Below are 15,964 nucleotides of genomic sequence, written 5' to 3'. Positions count from 1 at the left end.
CTGGGGGTAAAGTGGTAGGGGGCGGCCTTGCCTCCTTGCCTTTCACCATCAGGAAGCACATCTGTGAGGGTTAATTCAGGGTGCTCTGACAAGGACAGATCGTACTGTAGTTTCAGCCAATTCTGTGTTAGTTCATTTGACACACTGATGTTTAAAAGCATGTTAAAAATCTGATATAAAAATATTATTTTCTTCATCTCTACTCCATTTTTTTTTACATAAAGGCCAAACGAGATATTATGGCAGCTGATTCATGTATTTAAGCCTGAGGCCGACCTCAATCAGATGAAAGCAGAGCACGGTGGTGTGATTTTTAGAGGAAAAGGGGCAGATGCATGACAGAAGCTGAAATTTCACCCCCCTGTGGCCTACCTTCCTACAGTCCCTCCTCCTAAGTTTTTCTCTCCCAAGTGAGCTCACACCTTGCTTTGAAGCTCAAGTAAGGAGAAAAGCACCCCAAAAGCACTACCCATATATCCCTTTTGCTCCAAAATGGAAGTCTTCACATGCACACTTTGATTGGGGCAGATCTGGGTTTAAATAAATCTGCTATCATGCTAACATTTCTAGCATGGCTCTTGGATACCAAGAAGTTGTACTTTTATCCAGATGTATATATCCTTCTGTAATTTGCGTCTTTTCAGAATTCAGCTTGTTACCAAAGTTGCTGGTTTTGAATCAAGAAGGTTGCTTTGCTAGCAACCAAACAGATGCTTGTAGATGAGGTACAAAACCATTGTATGTCACTATTATCAGACAGTCACTTGAAGGGGATGTGAAAAACAAGGACTTCAGCCTCCCAAGTCTATGAGAATCGTTTACCTTACAAATCTCATTGGGCACAATGAATCTACCAAGAAGTTCTCCTATTCTTACATGGCTTCCATTGATCCTTAGCTCTTGAAAATGTGGGTTGGGGGTGATAGGGGATGTAAACCCAGTTACAACATAGATTCTATACAAATGTTATTCTAAGGGTGTGTTCACCCCAGTTCACATTTTCTCATATGTTTGGGGAAAACATGCCACAGTCCATATCAAGGTTGGAATGTTATGTCCAGGTTTGGTTCCACTTTAAAGAGAAACCCATTTCTCCACAACTGAGTTGGGGATGTATTGACGAATAGCAGGGAAGGCTCCAGCCAACTGCATGAATGGAAATGGAGCCCTGTCCTGCCATCTGGCTTGTTGTAGCCCTTCATCAGATGTCAGTCAGCACGGCTGGGAAGGGATATATTTCAAGTAGGAGGCTGAAATCCTTCCTGGTCATGAATAAGCACCCCAATCCATTGCTGAGAATGCTTTAGAAATAAAATTAGGTGTTTACTTCTAAGTAATTATCCGACTGCTCTTCATGGGTGGAAGTTTCACGCCTGCAAAAAGATCCAGCCAAAGGGTCCAGGAAGAGGAGAGAGACTTTTGTCTCTTTTTCCCCGGGGAAGATGTGTGTGGTACAGAAATGTGATGTGGTACAATCACACTTTTTGGTCATGGGCTGTGTTAGCCATTATGAGATAACAAACATTGCAGGAACATTGCAGGAATTGAACTCTATGTCCACATGTAACAGGATAGTGAGGGAAAAAAGACCCCTGACAGTTTGAAAACAGGTTTGAACACAAAAAATTGGGGCGGGCATGAACAGTTAATCCAAGCAGACTTCTTTTTACAATGTATCTGAGCAGCTGTGACAAAGTATGCTAGGAGCCTGACAGCATTGGCAGAACCAGCACGGTTATTTTAGCAAAGAGGAGAATGTAAAGCTAATGTCAAAAACAGTGGCTTACACATCTGGGAGCTTGCTGAGGCTTCAGTATTACAAACTGGAAATGTAGGGATGTTGAATCCTTTCAGGTTCAAATGCTGAAAACAGTACTCGATTACAGGCAGACAAGGGGTGGTTCCCTTATTTTTTTATGGTGGCCTCCTGAGCTACTGCATTTAAAACATATTTATTTTATTTTATTTACATCCTGTTTTATCTCCCAAGTGGGCATTCAAAGCAGTTTACAACAGACAACACAAACATTAATAAAAATTAAAATCCCCCCCAACAGTATGCACCCTAAAAATCTTGTTAAAAGTCAGCAGCAAAATAAAAAGAAAACTCTGAAGGCGAGTGCTGTGTCTTTAGTCCCCATGGAAAGCCTTCAGAGAGGGAGAAGTTTGTGAACTATGAGGGAGAGAATTCCATAGAGCAGGTGCCACCGTGGAGAAGGCCCCTTTTGGGGATATGATGTGGCTAAAATTGTGGAGAGTTGTATTTCTGGGTTTAATTAGGACTCTCCCTACCATTTCCTCCTTAAGTCAAGCACTGTCTGCAAAGATCTTTCAAAGTTGTGCCAAAATTAAATTTAACCTGTGCTTTGATGTTTTTCCTTTACAAAAATAAACACCCCCAAAACTTTTTTTGCCAGCATGAAGGGAGTTTGCAGCCAACTTGTAGTTTGAGTTGGCATCCTTCAGTCTCGGAAGACTATGGTGTCACGTTCTGAATGGTGGTTCTGGAACAGAGTGTCCTCTCCAGTGCGCAAAGCTTGGGTAAAGTTGGTATGGAGGATAGGCTGCTACCCATGCAGCAAATCCCCCCTCTCCACGTCGCTGAAATGGTCCAATGGAAAGGCAGAGGCCAATACGGTTGGTTCCAGCGGCGTCGCAGGAGTTGCCAGAACGTGACTGTGTTCAGCCATGAACTGCCTCAGGGACTCCGGCTCCGGATTTTGCCTCGAGGTTGACTCCTGAAGCCTTTTCCAGAACTGGATGTAGCCACAAGGCAGTGGAGGTTTGGGATCAGAGTTTTCCTTCTCTCAGATGAGCTGCCTTCCCAGGCTGACGAGCCCCATCTACCCGGTGGCTGTTTAGTCGCCTCTTACGACAAGTACAGCCAAACTGAAGGCCTATTCTTATCCCCAGCCCCCAGGGGAAACTTGCAGTTATACTGTAGTTTAAGTGAGCAGAGATTGAAGAAAGTGAATTGATCCAAACGTAGCTGAGTTCCATATTTGGAGCTGTTCATCCGGGGTGGGGGCCACTTCTTTCTCCCTTGCAATGGCACCAGTGCTTTATCATGCCTTTTAATATTAGGCATTGCAGGAACTGAACTCTGTGTCCACACATGATTTGTTTTGTTTTGTTTTGTGGCAACCTGGAGGCTTGTTTCCACCATCCATGACTCACAGACTCATTTTACCGTAACACTGGACAGTGCTCTGGCACTTGGCAACTCTCTTCTCAGTGCTTCAGAAAGCCACGGTCTGCGTGGACTACCTCTCCTGATGCTCACAATACCAAATGAGATTTTTACATAGAGTGCTTCTGTCATCGCACTGAGATTGTCAGCAAGTAGGCCTGTCCTATGATCTTAGCTATGTAGAACATAATGCCATCTAGTCTTGGAAATAATTGTGACTTTACAGTCAAGCGGTTTGACAAAGGAGGTGCTGTCATCATCATGAACAAGTCGGATTACATACCTAGGCTGATAGGCTACTATCCAACACCACATGCAACAGGCCACTATCCTTGGACACCAAGGACTACCAAAAGTGAATATGCACCCTCCTGAAGGAATTTCTTATAGAAGTGCAGGAATAAAATCCTACAAGCCTTGATCAGGACTCTTCCCTGCTACTCCAAATCCAGGATAGATAATCACGGGTACCCCATTATCTTGATGTTTTGTGCTCACAGCAATAGTCGTTCTGTGTGCTATGCCCCTGTGCTGGTAGCCTTGTCATTTACAGCATATCACAGACTTCCCAAGGAGTCTACTTGTTTGTGGATGATCTGCCTGCAAACACCATTCCGTCATGAATGTAGTAGTTCTGTGCCCTGATATTCCATGCAGAGTTGGGCTATAATCCATCAGGAACATTCCCAGTGATGCCATAGCACACCTGGCTGCTGAGCTTTGCCTTTATTCACAACTGTTTCATACTTGGGTGCAGTATTCAGGTCATCTTCAAATTCCTGCTTGGCCCAGAAGCCCAGGAACATACCAATATTTTAATTTTAATTAATATAAAATTTTAATTTTTATTTAATACATTTGTACCCCACTTTTCCATCTCATTTCTGAGATGCTTAAGGCAAACATCAACAAAGTTTAAAAAACATACACAGAATTTTTAATTTTAAAAATGAAAGAAAACAAGCAAAAGCTCATGTTTGTGAAGGATTATAATAACTCAAGGATTAGTCAAACCGTAGCGTATCTGGAACGATCAGATATTCACCTGATGTCTAAACATCATTGGAAGGGGACCAACCTGATTTCTCAGGCCAGAGAGTTTTCATAGCCTGGGTGCTAGACTGGGAAAGGCCCTCTCCTGTGTCGCTGCTGGCCACACCACTTGATAGCAGCAGGACACGGACCAAGGCCTCCCCGTTCATCTAGCCAGATCATCAGGGCCTCCGAGAAGAATTTTATCACGGGGTACAAAGTTTATTTTGGGCCACTTCCCAAAGAGGGAGGAGTTGAAACAGAATGGGGGATGGGAATGGAGTGGGCAGAATGGGGGCAAAACAGGGGGAAAGTGGCAAAAGCTAGAATAGTCTTTGGAGCCAAGGTCTACCGATCTTCCAATGCATAGCTCAGGTCTACCTGCCTGTCCGGTGTTGTCAGCAACCCACACGGGCAGTGAGTCTGGGCAAGATTGAAAAATGGAAGATCCCAGGAAATTTCTGGGGACCCTCCTTTGGCTCCTGGGCCCCCTTTCTGACTCTGGGCCTGGGTACAAATTGCCCCCTTTACTCCCCTCTCCTAGGCACTGCAGATCATATCAAAGTGCATAAGGAAATATACTCGTAGTTTATCCACAGAGTTTTCACCAGCATCCCGATTCTTGCAAGGCTTAGCTTGCTTTTTCCTTTTTTTATTTTTTAAAAAGGGAAAAAGTATTTTTTTTAATACAGTTTTAAAAAAAATGTGACCAAGTGACTCTGCAATGAACTGATGCCTAAAGAAGCGAGCTTGCAGGGTCAGTTCACAGGGTCAGGAAGGCATGGCAGAGCAAGCCCCGTATTGCTGGCCTTGCAGGGTCATCCTTGTTGGAATCAGGATGAAATGCAGGACTTGGGAGGGCAGCGTACTATCCAGTCAACGGAGACCTTTCCACCTGCCCCTTTCTGATTCTCGCAGGAGGTGTGGTCCTTCACACTATTTCCTTCCTGCCCTTTCTCCGCACATGCTCTACCAGGGTCCCAAGATAGTTTTCTTTACGTGAGGAAATGTGTGTGTGGATCATTGACACGTGAATTCCTGCCCAAATCTGGAAATGGTGTGGTACCGTGTCCCTTTTCCTGAAAGTGTAGATCAGACTGGCTTGCAGAGTGCAGTGTATGTATTTGTAAAGTAGCCAACTGTTTAAGTACTCAACTTATTCTGAACAGGGGAAAGAATCAGGGAATGTCATTTGTCATGCTGGAAGTACTGCAAGGTATTTCAAACAGGTGGCCTGTCATGCAGCTGGCAATGATTTAACCTTCATACTGCCTGGCAACCCAGTCGGAGGGCACTGGGAGTGGCACAACCTCTTTCTGACCTTTAAACAGACAGGAGAAAGGGAAATCTGGGGAGGAGGAGTCCTGAAGAAGTGGGATCTTAAGCACAGGTTGAGGGTGCTATTCAATCCCTACAAGTGAATAAAAATATCCGTCACCCGATTAAAGAAATCTATTGATTATCAGTGCAATCCTATACATGTCAACTCAGATGCAAGCCCCACTGAGTTCAGTGGTCTCACCCCCCAAGTGAGTGTGTATAGGATTGTAACCTTATTCTATGGGTTTTAGTTGATTAACCATTTAAACTAGTTTGCATATAGGTAAAAACAAATGTTCTGATCCAGGAAGGGTCTGTTGTTTTTAACTGACTTAGGGCACAATCCTAACCAGGTCTACTCAGAAGTAAGTCCTATTTTGTTCAGTGGGGTTTACTCTCAGGAAAGTGTGGTTAGGATTGCAGCCTTATTTATATAGCAGCAAAGGTATACAAGGTACTGTACCTAGGTAAAAACCTGGGTTTCTGCCCTGAAGGTCTAAGTGTTTAAATGGGTGCATTCACATATTATAGCAGACCTCATCTTAGAAGAGATATTTTTAGTGTGTGAAAGAAAATGGCAAATTACTAAATGTACTATAATAAACATCTAATATATATTTTTTAAAAACTGCTTTCCAATTAATCAAGGTCACAGCTGTAGTCAATTAAGGCTGCAGTTCTACATATGCGTTCCCAAGAGTAAGCCCCACTGAACATTAGGGTACTTACTTCCAAATAAACATGAATAGAATTGTGCTGTAACATAGCAGTCCTATACAGTTATAATAATACAATAATAATACAGGTATTTATATACCGCCTTTCTTGGTTGTCAGATTTCTCCTCAGGCTTTATTCAAGGTGGTTTACATAGGCAGGCTGATCTAAATCCCCACAGGGATTTTTACAGTTGAAGAAAGGTTCTATCTTTCAAGAACCACAACATTTCAGATGGATCTTTCTGATCTGGTATCACATTCTGGCCTCCAGTTTCCTCCCACGCAAGCTGACAAGCAGCTCCTTCATCTCTCACATGAAGGGCAGACAAGATGCTTCTTTGCTCACACCAAAGAGCAGGTGGAATAACTCAGCTCAGCTTGTCAGCTGCTTCCTCACCATTCACAGTGCCGGTGGCCTCGAACTGGTGACCTGCGGATGTTATCTTCAGGCAAACAGAGGCTCTACCCTCTAGATCAGACCTCCTGCCCAGACCAGACCTCCTGCCCCAGTTACAAAGTAGTAAGACCCATTGAACACAGTGAGACTTATGTGTAAACATGTATGTAGGTATTTTTAAATCATTTTGTTTAACTCATTGATCAGTTAAATGTTGCAGTCCCCCAAACAGCTTTTTGATTGTGCTACATGCTGAGGTTTGGATGAGAAGCAATGAGTTTCAACTGTAGAAGAGTAAACTGCAGTTGAACGTTGGGAAAAGTGTTGAATGTAGAAGGTCCCAAACAACAGAATAACCTACAACAGAATAAGTATGATACAGACCTACCTGTCCTAGAATGGCACTGACGTGGGTCTCTAGAATTGTTTTGCTGAATACTAAGCTTATGGCACTTAAGGAGTGACATAGACTTCAGACTGCTTGTCTCCGTCAACACTCTGCAAGAGGCAAAATGTCTTATAGCCAGACAAAACCCATGAGGAACTTGCATTGTATTGCAGCACTTATTTATAACGCCATCTAATGAAAAAACAGGTTCATTAGCCATGGGTATATGCAAAAAGACATGTTGTTTTTTGTGCATAGGCCATTATCATTTGCTCACTGTATATCAGTGATCTAATACAAATAGTTTTCAGTGATGCTTTTGTCTCCTTATTGGCTTTATGAGTGCTGGGCAAAGGATGAAGATGACAGCTGTTGCCAGTTTAGTAGTGTCCATGTAGGGTAGTTCATAGTGCCAGCCTGGTGTTGACACAATGGCTGTTTGGTGGAGTAGCAATTCATAGAATTAGGCCGTAGAGGATAAACAGTTTAATCATAATGCTATTTAGAGCAATTCTTAGCAAGTTTGTATTTGGGTAAGAGGCACTTTTTCAAGTGGGTGCTCCACTTTTTAGCAGGGGGAGAGTAACTGGCCCACCTCACCCCAGCACTGTCTGTTCTAGTGGCTGTCTGCTGGTATTCCTTTGCATCTTTTTAGATTGTGAGCCCTTTTGGGACAGGGAACCATTTAGTTATTTGATTTTTCTCTGTAAACCGCTTTGTGAACTTCTAGTTGAAAAGCGGTATATAAATACTGTTGTTAATAATAATAATAATAATAATAATAATAATAATAATATTTTGCTTCATCATTTAAAATTTGTTGTTTCTGTCTCTTGTTCTCAAGAACCAAGAATACCTTTTAAGATGAAACTAAAAGATTTGGAAGTTCGGGAGAAGGAATCGGCCATCTTTCAGTGTGAAGTGCCTGTAGCCAGCACAGAAACCACCTGGTTCAAAGAGGAGACAAAACTCCAGCAGAGCAAGAAGTACAGCATTGAAGAAGAGGGGACAAGTCGGAAGCTCACGGTCCGGAATGTTACTATGGATGATGACGCTGTTTATATCTGTGAAATGAAGGAAGGTAGCAGAACCATTGCAGAGCTGAGCGTTCAAGGTGAGGGGCTATCAAGTTCCCAGAATTGAATTGTTCCCAGAAAGAATTGTCTTTCTTAAGAAGCTTCTAATGCGTATTTCTTTCTGAACAGTTTTCAGAATATGTGCAATGTGTGAACAGCCAGCAGTGTTCATGAAAGCACCATCTGGCAAACAAACATGTATCTGAGGGTTGAGTCTTCATGTTCCACACTTGCAGTTCACTGGGAAAAACCCAAAAAACACCACTCGGAACTGGTTTTTGGCTTTGGGTTAAGGTACCATTTGACTCCAGGTTTACCTGCTAACACATGTAGTAAAACATCAGTGCCTGCTTCCTCCTTGGGAGAGATGGCTTCCATGGGAGGGAGGGGGGAATTGCAGGGGGAAAGTGGTGAACTGGAAAAGGGTTCACCCCCCTTTCTTGATGCTTCACTGATGCAAATTGCCTACACATTTATGATGTATTTCAAATATTTCTTTGCTTCTTTCGGTCCCTTCAAGGGGACAGCCAAGACAGCCTGCACTATGCAATGAAAACAATCTAGAAAAGCTTTTAAAAACAGAGTTGGGAGCACAGCAACCAAACAACAGAACATGACTCAGCAGGAGCAACATAACAGCTAATAAAAGGCCAAACAAAACAGAAGCACCGCCCTGCCTGCTTGAAAGACAGGCGCATTAGAGCCAGCCAGCCAGTCTCACAGGGGAGGGAAATTTCATGCATGTGTGAAACAGCCCTGACTCTGATGGAGACCTCCCTGCTTTTGATGACATGGGGGTCTGTGGGAATGAGGAACCCAAATTCTTATGAAGCCGAGTCTTGCTGCTCTAGTGCCACCCCTTCTTTTTGCACACACCCAAGTGTTTATGAGAGAGCAGCATCACATTAAATGCTCATTCCTCCTCCTCTTCTTCTGCAACATGACTCCTTTTACTGTCCCCCATAATGTCACCCTCAGTGCCTTGGAAGATGATTATCAAATGTATCCACATCTTACACTAGGAAGGTATATGCGGATGCTGTGTGGGAATAGGAAGGGATTCCTGGCTCTCTGTGTCAGGCCGCTACAGGAGCAGCACCCATAAAAGTCGCTTCCTGAGGTAACTGAGCTGGGCTTTAGTGGAGCTCTGGGGTGATGGGAAAAAGTAAACTATGCAAGTTCCCAGCTTGCCTCTGCACAAAGGTCATCTAGTGCAAGTGTAATACAGGGCAAGGCTTGATTATTGTCCAACTGCACGGCTACCAAACTGTGGTTCTTTCTGTATTTCAGTCTGGCTGAATTTTGGGTAGAGTGGAGGTAGAGAGGCAGGAGAGAAGGCCACTGAGCAGAAATGCATGACCCAGTCTTCCAACCTCAAGTAATCTGTAGAGCAGGGGTGCTCAATAGGTGGATCGCAATCTACCGGTAGATCGCGAGGCAAAATGAATAGATCGCGGAGTGCCGACTCCCCCCTTCAGGTGCCTCTGGGAGGAAATGCCGGGAGTAAGGCCCATTGTACTCAATGGGGCTTACTCCCAGGTAAGTGTGGCTAGGATTGCAGCCTCACAGCCTAATCCTAGGCATGTCTACTCAGGAGTAAGTCCTGTTATACTCAGTGGGGCTCAAAGTACACCAACATACATTGTACACATGTAATGATGGCACGAACATTGTAAAAAAAACTCTGGTAGATCTCCGGGCCTTGCTGGGTTTCAAAGTAGCTCTCGAGCCAAAAAAGTGTGAGCACCCCTGCTGTAGAGCACGCTTGAGCCAACCAAAGTTCATGTAAGGTCTCCCAGAGTCATTTTGGCAAAATTAGGCTTGCCAGTAATTATTCTGCTCCTGAGCAAATTCAAAGGGGAAGGGGGATTCAGATTGCAGTGGCACTTCCAGCATCTGAATCACACACCACTTATCTTGGCAAGCAATTGATACACAGGCATTGGAATATTGCGATAGGAGGTGGATCATGTTTATACCTGGATACACAAATGTTCAGGATGCGAACAGTCCTGATGCCTCTCTTCACTACATAATGAAAAGTTATTCAGGGGTCAGCGTGCGGCTTGGATGCTGAGCGTGTGTTATTTATGTTTGATTTCATGGAAATCATGAAACAATACCTAGTATTCTAATATGTTAAAATTGCTGGATTTTTCAAATCTCCCACCAAAAGGAAATATTATCAAAAAACTGCCAAGGAAGACTGCAGTCAGTGTGAACGACACAGCAATATTCTGTGTGGAGCTGGAGAACAAGTGCCAGAAATTCCAGTGGCTGAAGAATAAGGAGGAACTGAAACCCAACAACCGAATCGCCATCACCTCATCTGGCAAGGAGCACAGCCTAATCATCCGAGACTGTAAAATGGAGGATTCGGGTGAAATTGTATTTGTGGCCGATGAGTGCAGAACGTCAACTCAGTTTACTGTGTCCGGTGAGCTGCTCTTTCCCTTATGTGAAGTGTATGCTTTCCCCCACAAAGTGTATTTCCCCCACACTTCCCCCCACAAAGTGTATGCTTGCTGTATGTTTGCCTGCTTTTCAGATTGGGCAAGAGTGAGAAAATAGGTATTGCGACTGAAGATGTGCTTAGTTAATACAGAGGTCCTCAAAGGATGAAGCAGGCTAGGTTGGATCAGATCAAAAGTGGGTCCGTTGGCAAGGAAAGGCTGCAACCTGCCACTGAAGCAGCAGACTGGTCATCTTCCGCACCAGTGCTTACATCCTAACAGTCCAGTTTGCCTTCCTGCCAGCTGGCTGTTTGGGGTCTGGAATGACACTTGGCAGTGTGGCCAAGCTGCTGGCAAAGAAAGAATTATTATTCTCCTTGCCTTGTGCAAGGAGCTCAGGGCGATATAGATGGTCTCCCCTTATTTTATCTCCAAGGCAACCCCATGAGGCAAATTAGGACAAGAGGCAGTGAATGGCCCAGGATCATCAAGTGAAAGCGGTGCAGGGAGGGATTTGAACCCATCTGAATCTACATCAATTACTCTTTCTGCTGTGGTATAATATTTCTCAAAAGATGCCTTAATATAGGGGTGTCAATCTCATCTCTTAGAACATGCCGAATAGCATTCATGGGGCTGGCAGAGGGCTGGAAGTGATGTCATTAAGCAGGTGATGACCAGAAATAAGCACTTTTTTCTCAGGAACTCATTAGCTGCAAATGACAGAAGAGAAAATAATTCAAATCTTGACTATATTTTCAAGATATGGGAGAGCCCAATTATCACACAAGCTGCCCTTCAGCAGTGTCACTTCTGTTGAGGAATCACTTCACAACTCAGCAGCTGAGAGGTGCTCTGCCTTGGCAGAAGGGGCACTGCTGAAAGGGCAGCCTGCGTGATAATTGGGCCCTTCCAGCTCTGCCCTTTCAGCAGTGTCATTACAGCCAATGCATTACTTTGCAGCTCAGCAACTGATGGTGGTATTCAGAGAGTCCAATTACACAGGCCTACAAAATTGAGGGTCAGAAAAGTTTTTCACAAACTTTATGGTGGTTTGATATGAATTTGGGGTGCCAATTCAAAAAATGCTAGCCATAGTGTCGGCTTCCTCTTTAGAAAGCTGCTTGAGCCATTCACTAAAGAGGCTATACTATATCTCCAAAACTAGACGTGATAGGGCAAAACGGATGTCATTTTTTGAATCGGCACCCAAATATACCCAGGAATTGGTGTAATGTTTAAGGAAGCAAAATGTGTGTTGGCCAGTGTTATCATGGGGGCCAGATAAAGAGATTCTATGGGGCATATCTGGCCTGCAGTGGCCTTATTTTTGACACACCTTCCTTAATAGCTCTTATATTGCAGATTGTGAGAGGCAGGGCTGAACCTGAGAGTGACTTACCTGAGACCATCTAGTGAGTTCCTACCTACCTGTTTTTCCACTGAAATCCCCCCCTTTTAAGGTGGTATGGGTAGCTGATGTGCCATAAATGGCATGTTACCAAAAAGAAAATGGTAGATGGGATATCTAGTTTGCACATCATGTGATATTGGCCCCCTCCTCTTCACAGTGCCTTAGCAGAACAAAAATTTGGTTGTCTTGTCCCAGAAAGAAATGGACTGCTAGAGAGACAGTATAGGTACAGTGTAGTTAGTACACATTAAGGCTCAGGCTATTATTTTCTTGTTCACTGTGCTGAATTTTGGACAGGTCCTCCTATCTGATCTAATCTGATCATTTCTACATTAAATCGTTTCTAGCAAGTGATGTCCAACAGCCATTTACCTTAGACCATAATGACCTAAACGGATGCTGGTTATGCCAGGTACCTCTCATAATTAATAAAAGGAGCTAGCTCCAGGGAATCCAGTAAAAATGTAGGATTTGTGTGTGTGTGTGTGTGTGTGTGTGTGTTCGAAAGCTTAATGTGTCAGGCGTGAGACCCAAGGATCTGATTTCAGTATTTAGCCAATCTACTGAACCTGAGCTGGCTGTTAAATTGGCAGGCAGTTTGAAACGTTGGCCTTCCCATTAGAACCTCAGGGGGATGACAGTGTATCTTGTGACACTGATATATATGTGTGTGGGTAACCAAGGAAGGAGGGTGTATCAGGCCAAGGTTTCCTATTTTTACTCTGTGTGTCTTACCAGGTTTAATGGCTCTATTAGAAAAGTGCCTGGTTAACTCCTTTGAAAATCCCATGACCCTCTTTGGCTATGCTGGTGCAGCTTGAGTAGAACGCTTGGACCCATTCTCACGGTCCCTTCCATGCTGGGCAGCCACAGTTTCTGAGACATGCTCTTCTGAATGCCAAGTGCTGAGGCAGCCATGCTAATCAGCCATGTTAATTCCCGTGGAATGCACAGAATTCAACACGATTTGAGTTTTCGCACACCGCTGTAAGGGTACCCTTTCCGAGCACTCTGAGCACTGAGAGAGAGAGAGGGAGCACATTGGACTCTCCACACATCATCAGCATTCACTGCTTCTGTGCATGGCATTCATGGCATTAAATCAACAGAGACTGCCTCAAAAAAGCATGGCTGCAACAGAGGGGGTTGTGAAAATGCACTCATTATTCTCAAGAAACAAGTGAGGTATAGATGTAATTTGTGGAGGTTAAAGAATATGTGTTGAAGGTATGTGCTGTTGTTGCACCTGTTTCAAGGACCATTCTCGATGTGCAAGTGAACACATGTAGCCTGTCAAGGTTTTGTAGTAAGGGTAAGGAACTCATGTCCTACATATCGGATTGATCAGTGCTCTCTACAGCGCAGTGCCGTCTTGCTGCAGCTCCCAGGCATCGGGCAGTGGTTCTTCTGAGCTTTGCTACCTGAGCTCTCCAGGAGCGGTCATGGGATGTACTGCATGCAAAGCATGTGCTCTGCCACTGAGTGGTGGCTCCTCCTGTTTCATTTGTGGGCAATGGGACACAGCTGGAGATGGAGCTGCATCGCAGAATCATTCTGATGGAATTGGATCTCTTCTGATAGTTAAAGTCGGATAAATTGATGGGGACGTGTGTATTGCATTTCCATTTTCTCACCTTAATAAATGAGGTACAGGCATTTTAATTAATGTCTGTTTTTCGTATTCAGTTTCTGGCATCTCTAATTAAAAGGTTTCAGGTTGCAGGGCTGGGCAGAACCTCTAGCTCCTGGTCAGAGCAGACCCCCCTTGGCTGAATCAAACAGCAGTTACCAGTGAAGTAGTGGTGCATTTGCTCATTCTCTCTGTCCTCCTGGCTGAGTCACACTCTTAAATCCCATGCCGGCAGGTGCGTTCCCTCTCTCACCCTCTTCCTCCCAGTTAGAAGATTGCTGGGGAGGCCAGAGAGCAAAGCAGTGGCAGCACCTGCTGATAAGCAAGAGCCCTTCCTCTTCACTCTACTTTTCCTACTGGTCAGGCTGGGATTTACTGAGAAAAGTGATTGTCTTTGCTGCCTCCAGGGAGGTGAGGAAGCTCAGACAGAAGGCGGTTGCCTTGGGGAGCCGAGCCTCTCTTCCTTGTGAAGAGGTAGCCCCAAAAGTGCTGCATGCCACCTTGGGCTTTCCCATTAGATTAGGGAAGGTGGGGTATAGAGGTTTCAAAATAAAACAAATCAATAAAAAACAGTATTTCAGTCTCCGTCATTGTATTTTTGGAGATGAAGAATACTCCACAGCATGCTGCTAAGGCTGCTGGCTGACCATTCCTTTATTAGGAAGATCAGCCTAATAAATGTTCAGAATGCTTCCTTCTTGTTTCTCCCCCTGGTTTAGGAGATGGTTGCCTGGCAATCGGGGAATCTGTGAGTTCTGCTAAAGCTTGCTGCAATGTGCTTGTCCAAGCTTAGAGTGAGTGGGTCCCTGCAGCTAAGGGGAGGGGCACATACAAATTAGGGGTGTGTGTACCAGAGGCAATGGAACTGCCCAGTGTGCTGTTGGAGGATGGAGGTGTGTGCTCTGTTTCCTCAAGTGCAGGGATTTGCCCCAAAGCTCCAGAAACCTGGTAGTGGAAGTGGAACTGGCCTTGCCCCTGCTTAGAGGAAACTCCCTGAATTCCTCCAGGTGTGAGAGGGAGGGGATATCTTTTATCATGTGGGACTGGTTGGATGAATAAAACGTCTTCTAAACCAGAAATCAGGTACAAGTTGTTATAGATTAACAATGGCTTTTCAATGTGGCAGCTAGTTTCTTTTTTCTTTTTCATCCTATCCAGCTCCAAAGAAGCCTCCATCTCATCCCCCAGTAGACCCACAGGTAAAAAATAAAACAGAAACCTCAGTGACGTTAGCCTGGTCCCCTCCAAAGATGGAGCGCCCCATCCCAATTGATGGATATCTGGTGGAACGCAAGAAGCTAACTGGATTTTCTTGGCTGAGGTGCCATGAATCCCTCATAACTGAAACTGAGTTCACAGTGAACAACCTTCCTGAAGAGGCTGACTACCAATTCCGAGTGTCTGCGGGTAACACCTATGGCCAGAGTGACTACCTAGAATTCCCTGGAACCCTGCACCTTGGTGAGTCTAGGAGGAGCTAGTACTTGCAGCCCTTGAGCTTATGGGCACCAGCTTCATCCAGAACAGACCTGTAGCCCAGATGTACTGGGGGTGTGTGTGTGTGATCGCCTGCAAATCACTGCAGTGCCTTGCACTGCTGAGGCTCTCTGTGTCCTGGACGTGTCAGGTAATGACATCACCACCTCATAAATTGTCCAGGCTTGAGTGATGACTCCTGAACTGCTCATCAGCTGGGACGGCTTGCAGCTGAGAGCTGGTACCACCTCTTAAAGGCAACTGGGAAAGACAGAAAGAAAGGCCCAACAATTTTTGAGGCTCAAAGCATTCTGGAATTTAAATTGGAATTTATGAGACGACACATACCACTTCAGCAAGGTGGGAGCTTTGCCATGCATAGATGGAAGTAGTTATGTGGGTGGTGCAGGGTCACTGTGCATAAGTGTGATTTCTTGTACAATTGCATGCCAAGGCAAGCTATGAGAGAGAGAGAGAGAGAGAGAGCCCAAGGGAAGGGCAAACATACCAGGAAATATCAGGCTAACCAGCAGACGCAACCCAAATTAAGCAGGTGAGTTCTAAGACAGGACTCTGAGAAACGGTCAGTGAGAAGGAGCGAGGCAGAGTGCATAATGGAGGTTCTGGCTGCATATTGGTCAGCTGATACAAGCAGCTTCAGAGGTGAAGGCTTTAGCTGGATAACTGCCGTTCCCTGTTCTATCCCCAGAAGGTGATGTCTAGCTGTCTTGGGACTGGGACTATACCAGTTGGGTCTGGAGTCATGTTAATTGGACAGTATGTCACATAATTAGCAGTGGCTTGGGGTTGGGTCACAGTGTTTTGCTGTTGATTATTCAGTGCTAATTAATTGCTTTTTTTTTTTTACTG

At 44.6% G+C, this 15,964-nt stretch overlaps 1 protein-coding gene across 13 annotated transcripts in view; it reads left to right on the top strand.

Annotated features, from left to right (window-relative positions):
* OBSCN (obscurin, cytoskeletal calmodulin and titin-interacting RhoGEF) overlaps window positions 1-15,964 on the top strand; it is a 210,209-nt gene that overhangs the window by 8,688 nt on the left and 185,557 nt on the right. For all 13 annotated transcript variants that reach the window (XM_066627017.1, XM_066627014.1, XM_066627011.1 and 10 more), the window contains exons 3-5: window positions 7,890-8,159; window positions 10,298-10,558; window positions 14,777-15,079. In XM_066627017.1, coding sequence (XP_066483114.1) covers window positions 7,890-8,159; window positions 10,298-10,558; window positions 14,777-15,079 — 834 coding nt within the window. The remainder of the gene's footprint in view (window positions 1-7,889; window positions 8,160-10,297; window positions 10,559-14,776; window positions 15,080-15,964) is intronic.

Source organism: Tiliqua scincoides, chromosome 5 (genome assembly GCF_035046505.1).
Source record: "Tiliqua scincoides isolate rTilSci1 chromosome 5, rTilSci1.hap2, whole genome shotgun sequence".
Taxonomy (NCBI): Eukaryota; Metazoa; Chordata; class Lepidosauria; order Squamata; family Scincidae; genus Tiliqua; species Tiliqua scincoides.
This window is presented reverse-complemented; position numbering and strand designations above follow the sequence as displayed.